Raw genomic sequence first — 15,740 nt, forward strand, 5'->3', positions numbered from 1 at the left:
TGTCCAAATAAAAAATGATATCAACATGGAGAAAATGCCAAGAATTTAAAAAGTTGATTGTTACAATAATCAATGAATTTAAAAAAGATCTAAGATGAACTGGGAGGGGGGAATATAGGATATGAAAGAACATTTACAAGTTCTGAAAAAAACAAACTGAGAAATAGTAAACATACACAAAGAGATACAAAACCAGACATTTAGATTACTATAAGTTTTCTAAGAAAAAGTTGAAATGTGGAGTGCCTTTTTAGAAACTACATCACACATACCAGTGTAAATTTGGTTTTTATTAACAATCAACTTTCTATAAACATTGCATCTAAATGTTCACCAATCAGCTGCACAATTTGAACAATTTTACTTCCAAAACAAAGACAAATGCTTTTATTTCCTTATGTCTCTGACTTTCCTTGGGCTAGAGAAAGAAGTTGTATATGTAAAAGCAGATTCCAAAGGGGCAGTATTTCAAATGTGCTTTTTGCACACAGCCACATCCATAGCATGTGGATGGATATTCATCCTGCTAGACCTAGCTCTGCAGTCCACCACCAGGGCTGTACAGTAAGCCCAAATCGTAAGCATCACCCCAGGCCTCTCAACCACCCCACTGTCTGAGGACTTCATGTCTGAGACCAAACAAAGCACAAACAGATTTGGTAACTATGTCTATGTGATTGAAGAGTACACTAAAGCAAAAAAAAAAAAAAAAAATGGGGGAGATAGGACTGGGGTAAGAGATCTTTGACAGCATTTCCAGGAAATTCTTGCAATAAATGTGGGCATAATATCTGAATTACTGCTGGTAGCCAAAGTCAGAAGCCCACCAGTGGTATCATGACTTATAAGGAGTAAAGGCCAAGTCAGAGAGAGGGCTGGCCAGTGATACCCCTGAGACTGTTTTCCTCTTCTCCCTTACCCGGCCCACAAGTAACAGTCCTCCTGGCCCTGAGACCTCAGCCAAGATTTCTGTTTGGTTTGGCCAAGTGCCATCTTCCCATAAAGCCTGGTGAAAAATAAGGCAAAACTGGGGATAAATAATCCCTCAAAAGCACTGAGGGGCAAATGTACAGACCACAGGAGATTAGTAAGACCTAGAGTCCCCACTAGAGGGAAGCACACATATCCTTGCTAAGTCAGCTTCATCGGCCTGCCAGAACACAGGTGTTGGAACTATCCCTACCTAAACACACTTTCTTCACTACATAAACCCTCAGTGCTTTTCAAGTTCAGCACATGGGGTTCTATGAGGGAGAGGGATTCACACTTAAAAATCTATCCTTGTTTTCATTTGATCACTCACCCATGGTTGGAGGATAGAAAGGACAGGTATACACGACCAGGAACCTTTCCTAAGGGGCATGGGTAGGGCTGAGCTGAGGTTCAGCTCCTCTGAGCGGGTAGTCTATAGCGCCTGGTGTCTGCAGACTGAGAAGGGATGTGGGTAATTGCACTTTGGGGCACAGTGGGCACAGGCATGGACTAGATATGGCCTGGGAGACAAGAGAGGGCAGACTGACCTCAGTTCAGTTCTCTGGACAATGAGAGGAAGGTCATGGTGAGGCAACTCCACAGACCAGAACTGTGATCCCAGTCAGCAAGACACAGAAACAGCAAGAGAAGACTTACTCCCAGAATCTCTCACCCAGGGAACAGAGACCCTGTATCTTCTTCCCAACCTTCAATACCAGTTGCAGGGCTTCTACTCTGAACATTTGTATTTGCTTTATCTTTTTTTGGGGGGATGGGGGATGTGCAGGACTAGGGATTAAACTCAGGTCCTCAAATATTCTAGGCAAGTGCTCTATTCACTGAGATATCTCCCCACACCACTGCTTAATCCTTCTAACAGGTCAGTTGAGGCACCTAAGGCTCAGGGAGACTCCAGGCAGGACCCCCCAGGTATCACCCTGCCCCATTTCAGGAGGCTCTGCAGGTGCTAGCAGCTGGATGACAGTTCCCTGGTTGAACATCTGAGCACTCATGTCCTGGCAAACTCCCAGAATTGACTATTTGCCTAGCACTATGAAACTGGGCTTCAAGAACAGAATTATAAGCAGACATTTTAGGGGGACAAAGGTCATTTGATAGTGTTGAATTTGGTTTTGTCTGTCTTATGAAAAACGGTTCAAAAGGTAATCCCTGATGATAGAACAGACCAATTGCAGGGCCAAGGGCTCCTAAAGGATCCTGTCTGTTCGGTCTGGTTAAGGCAATGATGGGTGGGTGTTGGCTGGGGAGCAGTAACATAGTGGCCCATGCACTTTGCTGCTCACACCTGGCCTTCCTCCCAGAGCCAGTCACCTGCCTTTTGGCTCTTAGCAATGGCTCCATGGAACTTCCCCAGCAGGAGCCAGCACATCAGACAGGTGACAGGAGCACCTACAGCACACACATCCAGACCAGACAATATGTGTCTGCTCTTTCAGCATAAAGCCAGCACCAAACTGGAGAAATCTATTGGTAATCATTTTTTAAATACTCAGTTTTGTTCTAAGTATTTCCTTTCCTTCCATTTCTATCTCAAAATCCTTCTTTTTCAGTGTAGACAAAAAAAGATATGTACAGGGCAGGCCTATGAAAAATAAGGACTTGTCATAAAACAGGCTCAAAACTATAGGAAATATGCAACCTGACTTTTAGCATCCATGAGTTCCCATGAACTCTGTTACGACAAAGTCTCAGACCTGGTCTTCCCTCTTGTCAAGTCATAAGTGTCTTCAGACATAAAGAGGACGCCACATTTGTTAGAATGTATAAGGCAAAAAAGGTTTCAGATCTATTTTTATGTAAAAGAGATAACAAGAGGTTTCTAAATGCAACACCCAATTTTAAGTGTCATTCCCACTAGACACATATTACAAAATACTCTCTTCTGTAAAGTGCTGTTTGCTCAGTAAATCATGCACCACCAGAGACATGGCACCAAGCTTCATCTGCTTAAGGGCCAATGTGGCAGCATCAGTAGAAGGAGGGTGGGAGTTTTTGCCTACAAAGACTATTTCCATTCCATCTCCTCAGCCCTCTTTAGTGAGAAGGGAATTCTCTCATTACTGCCAGACATTCCCAATGCTTGGCTCTGGGACAGGGACAGCTTCATTATCAGGGCTGTCCCCCACTTCTGCTCCTGCTCTCCCTTCTGGTTTGGCATTGTATTACCTCATTCTTCTCAAGATCTTGAATTAGAACTCAGCCAGCTCCCCATGATGGCTGCATGGGGTCTCCTCCTCCCTTTAAATCATATAGTGGCCAGGCAGAAGTGGGACTCACCCATGCCTGACACACAGGAGGGCTTTCCAGGAGATTTGACAAGAAGGGTTCAAAAAAGAGAGGCAATGGTCACCTGCCAAGTCTATACTATTTAAAGGACATAGAAAGGTACACAATTGGCAGTAAACAAATTCCTTTAGCTCTTCATAGATGTCCACAAAAACAATACCCTCCACACCATCAGACGTGAATGATTTCTGCTCCAGTGTCTTCAGGCTCTGTGCAAGAAGAAGAGTTTGTGTCCGAATAACAGACTCCATGTCCATCTTTATTTTCAAAACTGGACTCTGTTAGTGCAGATTTTTCAAAAATATTCTTTTTGCTTGTTTCTGGACAGTTTTGAACATAGATCACTCTATTATAAGCCTTGAGTCTCTTCCACAATTGCAGGTATACTTTACATTGAATGTACATAAAAAGAAGTCCTCCAGTGAAGCCAATGGCCACTACCACCAATTTAGTCCAAAAGGGCCACTCTAGGATTCCTGGAAGGGAAAAATTCAATTAGCCTCTCAATAGAGTTCAAATTTAACATCTGAAGTAAACAGAACACAGCTTTTGAACTTCTCATAACCACTGGATTCTTCACTCATCAAATCTTCCTTCCTCAAAAGTGGGGTGGAAGAGAACATCCACCATCTTTTATCCTGTCCTCTCATCTCACACTCCATTATTCCATTTCTTCTGACTGGGTTTTAAACTAGCCTGAGAAACATGCAAAAAGAATGCTTTGTGCCTCCTATTTATGCCCCACACCCCAAACCCAGATGCTCACAGTAGGGCTGGAACAACATTCTGACCTCAAGACCCCGGCATGTTCTCCAAGGCTTGTGTGCAGCACTTACTTCTCAGGCTGAGCTCTTACCTGTTCCCTGCCCCTGCTTGATCTCCTCAGCAGTACGGTCGATGAGCACATATAAGGACCAGACTACACAGGTGATGGCGATGACATGAAACATCACTGAGTATGTGATCTTCCTGCGCTCGCTGGCCGTCATCTGCAACTTCTCCCACTGGAAAGGTGACAAGCAAAGAGTGAGGCTCAGGCCCAGAGTAAATAGGTATAATGGGAGTGAGAATATTGTTGATGGCCACAATCAGCTCTCCATCCCCTCCCTCTCCCTCAACTAGATGACTTTCCCCAAATACTCAAAGCTGTTCTCTTTAAGCCACTGGGCTTCAACCAGGTACCAGACACAGCCAAAATTTTATGAAATAAAAAGCATCTGGGATCAAGATAAGCACTGAATTATCATCAGCACCTGCTTATTCTCACAAGCAGACACTAAGTGGCCTAATAAAGGATTCTGTGATTTCAATCCTAATGAAAACAACATGTTGGTTCAAGACCCAGGTGCTGTTTTATGTCTCCCTGGCTTGTTGACTGGTATGGACAAGCGGAAGAATAGGGTTGATGATGCCACAATACACTGGCAGATGGGTCACACTATGTTGTGAAGGTGAATGGCGGAAGGCGCTCACTCTTTGGTCCTCTGCTACCTTTGCAGCAGCAGCTTGACATCGATGCTAAGAGTTCCTGGTACAAGCAGACTCTGCCAGTGCCATCTCCTCTAGGAGCACATTAATTTACTCCAAATAGCCAGATTTTCTTTTTCATTTACTGGTTTCCGAATCAGAAGAAAACATATAAAAGTAGAAAGAAAGAAGAAAGTGTAAACACTCTGCATATCCCTTGCCAACGGTAGTCACAGCCTTTATCCAGATGGTTCTATGCAATGTAAGCTGAAAATAGAGCCTCTAAATTATCCACATGCCACAAGAGAGAGTCACTTCAGAGATCAGCATGGAATAGGTGGCAAAATGTTTCTTTTAGTAATATGAGCCTGCCTTCTGTAACATCTGATTGCTTTCTGCTGAGGTTTTATAACCAGCAAGTTCTCTGGGCTTCCTACCTAAAACACAATCAGTGTCTTGGTGTCTCCAGTCCCCTGATTATCACTATTTCCTAGGACACCCACAGCTCCACTCTTTCACACCTCTGAAATGCTCACCCTCTTGTCTTTCTTGGTGGATGCTTTTCTCCAATTTGACCTCGCTAAAGTCCTTCACTTTGCCCTCAAAGCCCATGCATATATCCTTCCAGAACTGCTACAAAAGCCAAACTTTCTTTGATGCTCTCCACCTCCCTAGGATGAGGCATGCCCACAACACACTTCTCTCTGCATGGTTTTAATTGGTCTCATTGTATGCCGTTATTTGTCTGTGTGATTCCCCTGGCAATTTACATGTTGACATTTTTAAGACAGAAATAGGCTTTTATTTTTCCAAACAAAACCTCTGTGCTAGGCACATAGAAAGATGTATGAAACAGTCAACATCTGAATGGTAATCAGCATCACACAGTTTCTCTAAAATGAAGCAATGACCTGTGACATGAAGACAGCTGCATTTCCCCACTCACCCACCTCCCATCCAGTAAACACTTATCACAGGCATACACGAACAAATTGACTATGTGCTATGCTAGGCTTAATGGTTGGGAGACACACTATCTCCAATATTCAGTCTTCACTGGAAAGGCAAGATACTAACAGTTAATACATACAAAGCTAAATGCTGACTAAGATGTCACAGGACAGTCTGTGGCCAAGAGCCAAGTGACTGACACAGACAAGCAAGCAGTCTAATTGTGAAAGAGAAGCATCACAACTGAATAGTGGTAAAGAGCTTCTTCCTGAAGGTAGGGACTTAGACATAAGTACCAGAAACAACAATCTACAATGTGAGTGTAAGCACCAGTCAGTTATTTAAAGAAACAAACAGAGGCATGCTATGGCTCCATGGTCTGAGATGATAACTCATCCAGGTCATTCATCTCAGAGAGGGTTAAGTACTTGTGGGAATGTTCTTTCCTCACATACTTTTCTCAAAGGTTTCAGCTTGGTCTCCATGATGAACTCGTACTTGCAGAGCTCACAGCAGCGCGTGTCAGAGCTCTTGATCCACTGCTGCAGGCAGGCCTGGTGCACAAAGTGGAGGCTTCCTGTGCAGTGGCAGGGGGTGATCAGGGGGCTCTCATCATCACCTTCACAGTGGCATATCCTATGGTGGGAGGAAAATCAGTTAGTGCCAGAAGAGCCCCACAAAAAGGAAGGTGACACTGCAGTGGAAGTTCAATCCATGAAAGAAAACTTTCAGCAACAAACATCACAGAAGTGACTATGAGCACAAAAACATACAAGCACAAATGAAAATAATATTAAAACTAAAATATCTAGCTTACCGCACACACATGGAAAGTCAGGATGGCATTTGGCAATAAAGAGGGAGAAAATGATATAAGAAATGACAAAGTAATCATTGTGGGTTAAGACTTAAGAACTTCACTGAAAGATGAATTTAAGGCAACGTGAAGTCATCTTCTAGAACATAAGACATTAAAATAATTAAAATTTCTATGTAAAATAAAATGATCAGTGTCCCTCCGCAAAATACTACAGTGACTTAAGAAAGCATGGCTTTCTAACTTTAACACTGACTTCGCCTTCACACACTACAGGTACATCAGCCCACCCTCTCTCATGGAGTAAACAGAGATCATAGTTCTCTCTCCTCCACCTAAAAACTCACCATGATGACATACTGCAATTTCATTTCTTTTATTCAGGACCACTCATAGTACTGAACAAAAATTAATTTTAAAGCAGTCATTATTTCTAAGGAAGCATGCAGCAGGAGAACTACTAACCTCAAGGAACTTAATCAGGCTTTTGAGAACAGGGATCTTTTCCAACAGCTGAGGAATAAGCAGGGATATGTGTCCTGAAAGCAGCCAGGCCCTGACCTTGCCAGACTCTTGGGCTGGTTGTTTCAGGCACAGGATTTCTGATCCAGCTCTGAGAAATGTAATGGGTGGCACCAAGGAGGGAAAGGTTGGTTTGGGAGAAACAGGAGATTTGTGACAGAAAATGAATTCTCAGAGCCTTAGGGCCAGACAAGGATGCTGCACAAAGAAAATAAGGTGGGAAAGAGGATTTAGGACTGGGCAGGGGTGGCCACACCTAAGTTAAGAGGAAAGCAGGAAGGAGATACTGGAGAGCAGCTACTCCTAAACATTCACTGGGGGGAGCTACAAGGAGTAAAAAACGAGACTGGGATGGCAGCAAATGCTTAAAATCAGGACTACCAAGCTGGAAAATTGGAAATACTATTTTCTTTTTTCTAATTTCCTTATCCAAAGTCTATTTGTTTTTAGTTGAGAAGGTCAGCTTGGCCTTTAATATGTATAGCTTCTTCCTCTTTTAAAATTAGTTTTTCAAATAGCAACAATACTTCATTCTCCTGAAGAAAACAATTACCCCCCAAATGGCTACGACTGTATTAACTGTTTTCCCAAAACTTCACATATTAAAAGCAAGATGAGGCTACAAAGGTGTGAGCAGAGATGGCCAGAATGGTGGTTCCTGGCAAACCAACCTGCAGGCATCCCCTGAGATGGACACAGGAGAGATGGGGGTAGATTTTTCAGACAGGGGAGAAGGACAATCCAGGTCACTGTCCTTCTCCACTGAGCAGAGGGGTGCCCGCAGAACCCTGCACTTGAGTTTGGCGGATGTGCTGTCCTCAAAGACGTCGTCGTCTCCCATTTCATCAGAGCAGAAGCCCATGCTCCCTGCCAGCCCACTCGAGGACTTGGTGGCATGCAGGTGAGCGGTATGGCTCTCCAGCTCATGGAATCTGCGCAGGCTGCTGGTGCTAGAGCCATGGGAGAGCAAGAACAGGTACTGGAGCAGCCGCTGGCTTCTGGACCCGGCCTCGCCATCTGCTTTCTCTTCCAAAATCGGGCTGTGCATGCCCCCCTTGCCAGCTTCTACCTCTGAGGCAACAGAATGGTTGGCAGAGAGGGATGAGACACAGAAACGTTTGGAACTGCCAAGAGATTTAGGATTCAGTGCTCTTTTTCCTTTAAAATGAAACCTGTTAATTCTGAGACATGGATCTTGAGAGAGTACCAATTTTCCTTCAGAACAAGTTCTTTCCACATAGTCAAAGCTTTCCAAAGTATCCTGGGGCTTCTCACATACATCATTTAGGGACTTTGAAAACTTTAGTGTTCTTCTGGCTTTGGCATTCTTAGCAGGCTTCAAGGCCTGAAACCATTCAGAATCAAAGGAATTGCTTTCTGATGCCTGTAATGTGTCTTTACAGACAACTGTCACAGGGAGCCCTTGTGTCAGAGAACTCTGGCAGTGAGGTGCTTTCAAGACAACAGCAGACTGCACGGGACTGTGATGACAATACTCAGAAAACACTGCACTGGAACTGCATGCAGAACAGTGGAATAAAGCACAGAAAGTAAAAACAATTTTAAGAGAAAACAGACATCAAAGTTTAGAAACGAGACTGGTGTGGTAATCTGGTGAGCAAACAACACATAAAATTGGGCCAACTCCTTCACCAAAGGAAGAATGATAAAACAAATGAAAAACTGAGAAGCTACAGACATTAATCCTTATATCCAGAATCATATGGGCCACGGCAGCATCTGAAGCACAGTGTTACCTGCAGATGTCCTGGTTGGATGGTGTGACAGAAGTGCGAGAGAAGGCAGACACTGGAGCTGATGCTGAAGGAGAACTCCCAGCCTGCAATGACATACCCCCAGTCAGTGTTCAGGAAGGAGCCAAGGTAAGTGGAAACACCATCTTCTCATGAATGGCTGTGAGAAGAAAAATCTAAGAATGTCTACTGCTCACAATAAGGAATATATGTTAGGTCCTACAAACCTAGGCAAAACAAATACAACATCATTCCTCCTTTTTTTCTTATGTGTGTATTGCCCTTAAAGAAAAGTAAGATAGTAATATACCTTGTCCTCAATACCCCCCACTTTTCATTCCCCCCAAAAAACCTAGTCAGTTAAGGAAGCAATGAGAGCAAGCCGGGGCTGGAATGTCCAGGTACATATTATCTTGAAGGTCTCTGACTTTCTCTCATGCACGCTGGGAAAAAGGAAAATTCAACATTATCAGAAGAAAGTTGCTTTCTGCATGTACACCAGGGTATGCTTCTTGGGATGCTGGTCATACATGCAACCTAACCAAGCTAATGTTGATGTCGTTGTTTCTGTAACCTAACCTATAAACCCCCTCCTCCTGTAGTAACTGGTGCAGATCAGAGCAATTTGGAGGCAGAAGTGCGCATCCAGGTGGCTGCCCCTGGACAAAGAGTGGAGAGGGATAGCAGGCACTATTCTCTGCAAGGTACCGGAAACACTGTGTGTAGCAGAGGTTCATCTGCCCAGCCTGTCACCACTGGACTTTCTAGCAAAGCACCTTTCCAGCCTTTTGCCACTGGACCATTTCTCAGTAAAGTGAACTTCTCGATAAAGTGAAATTTTCAATAAAGGCTTATGACTTATAAGCCACCTCTGAGTATTACCTTAGGTCTCTCTGCAATGTGTCCCAATGTCCTGGAACAACTGGGCTATGGATATAACAGCAGGCCAGTTGGAAGACCAAAGAGATCCTATGAGCACCAAGACTGTGGCAGCTGAAAAGGGGACATATGCCATAGGTAACATCCAAATGGCTTTCCATTTCCATGTGTTGGAGATGGTGGCTACAATAGATACTTGGGGGATATCACACAAGTAGGAGGATGCCTGAAAACACCCCAGGGACCAGGGGAAATATTATTGCTTGTGGGCAAGCAATACTATCTAAAGAAAAAAAGAGGTGAGTAAAATAGCAGCAGCTATGTGGTGGCCCCTCCACATAGCAATGGATGCAGCAACAGAGGCAGAGCTTCAGGCCCAATCCTGTATTAAGCAACTAAGGAAGAATTAAAACTGGACTGTGCAACATGATTAACTCAAGCAGGGACTACTGAGCAATAATTGCTCATAGAAGAATATTGATGAGAATTTAGAAACCTAAGCCTTCTGCTTTGCTAAACTGAAAGGTAAACGTCTATAGACCATGAGCTAAAATAAGGATGAAAATTACTTAAAAGAACTGGGACCCTTGGTGACCCCAGGATCTCAGAAGAAAATATGAGTACTGGGATGAGCCGATTGAGGTACCAGTACTAAAAGCCAGATGGCTCCTAAATCAAAAGGTAAAGACAGATCTGTCTCAGCTAGTGAAAGTGGATGATGAGAATCTTCCCCTTCCCAGTTGGTACATGCATATCTCCAGAACCAGGAAACAAGTTTAGACGGAAAGCTAGGGGAAATATAGCAGTATGGCTGTTGTGGCTTTGGGATACTATTACTGAATGCACACTCCTATCAGAGAGCAAAATGAAATAAAATGCCTCAGGCACCACACCCCCTACTCTGTAGTAACATTTATATTCAGCTGTTAAGGAGAACTATGACATCTCTATTGTCCTGGATGATAGCTGCCTATAAAAAATGCTTAGCTCCACTGGGGATTTACCTGTGGCACACCCAGATGACCTCCTAAGAGAGGAATGAAGTGTGCAATTTATGCAGAGATCTACAATGGTCCTAATGAAATAGCAGGAATAAAGAAGACATTCTTCAATGGCTCTGGGGCATATTATGGAACTCTGGTATGAATTCTCAGTCCTTTGGTGGCCCTTCCAGTTTCACAAGCAGCACAGGCTATAACTGATATAGGGGAAACTGAAAAAATTAGGAAGCAAGGGGCTGGGTTTGTGGCTCAGCAGTAGAGTTCTCGCCTATCATGTGCGAGGCTCTAGGTTCGATCCCCAGCACCACATAAAAAATAAATAAATAAAATAAAGGTATTATGTCTGACTACAACTAAAAAATAAATATTTTTTAAAAAGATTAGGAAGTGAGAGATACAGAATATGGATGAAAAGGTGGGAGAAGGACGGAGCAAAAGAAAGGGAAGATGTCCAATAAAGAAAGCCAGGAGAAATTTGATTTCATGTGGGAAGGGCAAAAATTGACTTTCAATGTTCTTCCCCTAGGATATTTACATAGTCCAACCATACATCATGGGATGATGGCAATTGATCTGAACTAATGGACAAAACTTGACACAGTACCAATGTTTCATTATACTGATTATACAGTGTTAATTTCTGAGTCTTTTCCCTACCAAGAGGAGGCAACCCAAAGGTGGTGGGGCATTTCCCAGAGAAAGGATGGGCAGTCACATCTCCAAGTTGCAAAAACTTGGGCTATCAAATACTTGGGGTTATTTGGTTGGATAAGACTTCAGTGGTACCAGCTTCTCTCATAGGTAAAATTTAAGCTTTCTTTACCCTGACTACTCCCAAAAAGATGCATCTCATTTGGAATCATTAAGCCCCTTCACTCCATATTTAGCACAGATGTTAAGACCACTGTGCCATTTAGTAAATAAATAAAGTGGGACTGGGAACATGAGCACATTAAATACACACACACACACACCGAAATTATAAACCTTGAGCAGAGTATTCCAAGAACAGCCCTATGAATTGGATTTTTCTAGATACCATGATGGTTTTAGACAAGGCTGTGGTGGTGGCCTCAGAACAGACATGACCAATGTCTTATGTGATGAAGTGTATAGCTCAGGAGGGAAGAATGAAACAATAGTGGCAGGATGATTTCATCAGACCCTTGCCCTTATCAAAAGTCTATAAGCTTGTCCAAACATGTGCAGGTTAAAGAAGCAATGAGAGCAAGCCTGGACTGGAATATCTAGGTACATGTTATCTTGAAGGACACTGACTTTCTCTCATGCACGCTGGGAAAAAGGAAAATTTAACATTATTAGAAGAAAGTTGCTTTCTACATGTACACCAGGGTAGTTGCTCCTTGGGGTGTTGGTCGTACATGCAACCTAACCAAGCTAATGTTGATGTCGCTGTTTCTGTAACCTAACCTATAAACCCCCTCCTCCTCTAGTAACTGGTGCAGATCAGAGCACTTTGGAGGCAGAAGTGCTCATCCAGGTGGCTACCCCTGGACAAAGAGTGGAGAAGGATAGGAGGCACTATTCTCTGCAAGGTACCGGAAACACTGTGTGTAGCAGAGGTTCATCTGCCCAGCCTGTCACCACTGGACTTTCTGGCAAAGCACCTTTCCAGCCTTTTGCCTCTGGACCTTCCCTGTAAGCATTTCTCAGTAAAGCATAAAATTTGCATGTCATGTCCAGGCATTTTATTTGGTCTTTTAGTAACTTTTCCCACTGCTCTGGCACAACAGGGCTATGTACATGACACTGTGGATAAAAGTATAGCCCAGAGATACCTGAAACCACAAAGCCTCACTGTCAAGCTTCTGTGAGTTCAGTGGCTGGTTTTTCCCCTAAGCATCTACACTTCACAAGTTCATATATAAGTCAATAAAATGAAGATATAGGAGGCATGGTGCCTGACATCACTAGCTTCTCCCAGAATGCCTTCACATGGTTCCTGAGACAATCTTATCCAAGGCTGGAGGACTTGAGAGCACTCTACTACCTCACAACCTCATGCACAGTGCCCACTTGCTGGTCCACATAACCTCACTACCAATGTCATAGTTCTCTCTCTCTCTTGTTTTTAATATTTATTTATTTTTTAGTTGTGGTTGGACACAACACCTCCATTCCATTCATTTATTTTTATTTTTATGTGGTGCTGAGGATCGAACCCAGGTCCCTGAGCATGCTAGGCGAGTGCTTTTCTGCTGAGCCACAATCCCAGCCCCAACATAACTCTCTTTATAAAGAAGATTCCATGATTTGAACCACCAATCCACAGATCAACCTGGAAGCTAGGAGAGGGCTGAACATAGGATGCTCCCAAGAGGTCTAATCTTAGAAATGTGAATTAATAATTAAGAAATTTAAGTTGAAATAACATGTAAGAAGAGCTCATAGGATAGAATAGGGCCTCTGAGGGGTAGTGAACAAGCCAAAATTAGGGGAAAGATCTAGGACAGAAAAAGCACCACAGTGAGAAGAGAAGTGGGTGGATGGAGAGAAATAGAGATGGGAAAGGAGCTAATCTGAGCATGCAAAGCCATCACTAAAGGCCTCCGGCCTTCCAGGCATGCCTCTCTGGGGTCTAGCAAGACTCATTCTCTAGCCTCTAGGGTACCTATGTCCTTCTTATAGTCACGTGTTGCTTACAGTGGGAACATGGTCCACATTTATGACTAGAAGATTCTGTCATCATGCAAACATCATAGAGTGGACTTACACAAACCTAGATGGCATAGGTCAATCACTTGATGTGGCCTCTTGATTTGATTTAGAGATATAGTAAACATGAGATGTATGAGGCTGCTTCTGGCACAACACTGCATACTTATTTTACAGTAAATTTTTTAATAAGTAGAAGGAGTACACTCTAAAATAAAAGTGTAGTATAATAAGTGCATAAACCAATAATAGTCATTTACTTATCAGTTGTATAGGCACAGCAGGGTTATACCAGTATCACCACAAATATGAATAACATGCTGCACCACATTAGAATTGCAACGCTGTCACTAGAAGGCAGAAACTTTTCAGATCCACTATAATCTTATGGGACCAATGCCATATATGCAATGTGTCATTGACCAAAAAGATCATTATGTGACATGTAACTGTAAATACATTCTTCCTTCCTTAATTCCAGAAAACAATGCTATGAGTCTGTTAAGTCCACATTACCACTCACCGTGATTCAAGAGGAGCTTCACCTTGACCCTAGTTGAGGTCTAGCCCCTACTTTAAGTGCCACCCCCAGGGATACACTCTCATCCTGGCACCCCACCCATGGGACATCTGTTAGCCACTGGAATGGAACTGTTACTGCCCAGAAATTCCTATTCCTATCCCACCCTTGCAGCAAATGCACCAGCCTGGAAAGAAACAGGACTAGCTTGTTTGCTGGACCACTACTCCTACTCCCGGAACAAGATTAAACATCATTTTAAACCTAATAAACCTCAAGAAACTTGATCCAAGAAGTTGCCATGCTGCATGTGTATAATGAAATCATCCAGTGTTACTCAATTAGCACATCTTCTGAGTCACCCAAGAATCCACATTTTCTAACCAAATGTACACATGGACATTGGACATATTTTATCTAAAAGCATTAATGGTCAAAGTTCTTAAGAATCTATTATTTGGAGACATGAAAATGACATCCCAAAATAACTTCCATTACTACTTTACAGGATTCTTCCAAAAATAAAATGAAAGAGATCTCAGGACCCATGTGGAGATGGTGCCATTCATACCCTGTATCCCACAGTCCCAAATATACCAGCCTTCCTCCTCTTTCTTTTGAGGCCTCCTCCCAGACAGCCATTACGGGCTCTATTGGAGAGCTCTTTAGGACCCAATCTCTTGATTTGATTTAGACATATGGTAAACATGAGATGTATGAGGCTGCTTCTGGCACAACACTGCATACTTATTTTACAGTAAATTTTTTAATAAGTAGAAGGAGTACACTCTAAAATAATGATAAAAGCGTAGTATAATAAGTGCATAAACCATAAAATAATGATAAAAGTGTAGTATAATAATGCATAAACAGTAAGTACCCTGGTACTGAAAGTACCAGGGTACTTACTATTAATAACTACAGGGAAGCAGATTGAGGGTACCTATTCTTAAGTGCCCAAACTCTTTTTTTTTTAGTTATAGAGACACAATACCTTTATTTTATTTGTTTATTTTTATGTGGTGCCGGGGATGGAACCCAGCGTCTCACGCATGCTAGGCAAGTGCTCTGCCACTGAGCCACAACCCCAACCCAAAGTGCCCAAACTCTTACCTCTGATGATTTTCTGATGTCCAATCCTAAACCCATTCTGAGACTGGAAACCTTTATGAACCTGTTGCCTCCTTTTACTTCTGAGAGTGACTAACTTTTGTTCAGTGACAGAAAACATAAAAAACACAGGCTAGTCAAAACGTACAGCAGAAAAGTGTGAATCATCAACATCCTTCTCCAGGTGGACCTGAAGGAAGTAATGTCCAGTTGCATTCATGACCTTGTACTCTCACTGCTATAAGGTCACCTCTTCTTTCTCTGTGTTGCAGGTTAAGCTCAGTTGCCAGGACAGAGGTATAAAAGGAAATCCCTCCCCATAAGGGATGGAAAACATGGAATGAATTAGTTATCTTCCATGCCCTCAGTTTCTTGGAAAGAACATGATCTTCTTGGAACCACATAAACTTTCCTGTCTTATGAAAGGAAGGTAAGTCTTGTGGAAGGAGAGTGGAATCTTATCTACAGAATGGTGCTGAATCAGGGTCAGTGTTCTGAGAAAAGGCAGGTCTCATGAAGCTGAATTCAAGAGAAAATGCCTCTTACTCTCCTGAATGTCACATAATCTATATCAAAAGGGAAGTAAGGGATAATGATTGCATCCATGAGTGCCTGGGTTAAAAATATGGGGTAAGAACAGCAAGGCCCAGGGACAGGTAACAGGCCTTATCAAGGAAGCAATCAACTGTCCACATATGAAGAGACGTATGTGCACTTGCCTACACGGTTTCCATCTCAGATGCATTGCAGAAAACTCAAACAGG

General features: G+C 42.9%; 1 protein-coding gene across 10 annotated transcripts in view; it reads right to left on the reverse strand.

Annotated features, from left to right (window-relative positions):
* Positions 1-269: 269 nt before the first annotated feature.
* Marchf8 (membrane associated ring-CH-type finger 8) overlaps positions 270-15,740 on the reverse strand; it is a 224,908-nt gene continuing 209,437 nt past the window's right edge. For 6 of the 10 annotated variants that reach the window (XM_048807466.1, XM_048807463.1, XM_048807468.1 and 3 more), the window contains 5 exons: positions 8,794-8,876; positions 7,708-8,553; positions 6,153-6,333; positions 4,136-4,283; positions 270-3,755 (listed from right to left, as the gene is read on the reverse strand). In XM_048807466.1, coding sequence (XP_048663423.1) covers positions 3,451-3,755; positions 4,136-4,283; positions 6,153-6,333; positions 7,708-8,553; positions 8,794-8,876 — 1,563 coding nt within the window. In that variant the 3' untranslated portion in view covers positions 270-3,450. Of the gene's footprint in view, positions 3,756-4,135; positions 4,284-6,152; positions 6,334-7,707; positions 8,554-8,793; positions 8,951-15,740 lie in introns of all 10 variants that reach the window. The other 4 variants (XM_048807471.1, XM_048807470.1, XM_015498889.2 and 1 more) reach the window with 4 other exon arrangements.

This window comes from Marmota marmota, unplaced genomic scaffold, assembly GCF_001458135.2.
Source record: "Marmota marmota marmota unplaced genomic scaffold, marMar, whole genome shotgun sequence".
In the NCBI taxonomy this organism is placed as follows: domain Eukaryota; kingdom Metazoa; phylum Chordata; class Mammalia; order Rodentia; family Sciuridae; genus Marmota; species Marmota marmota.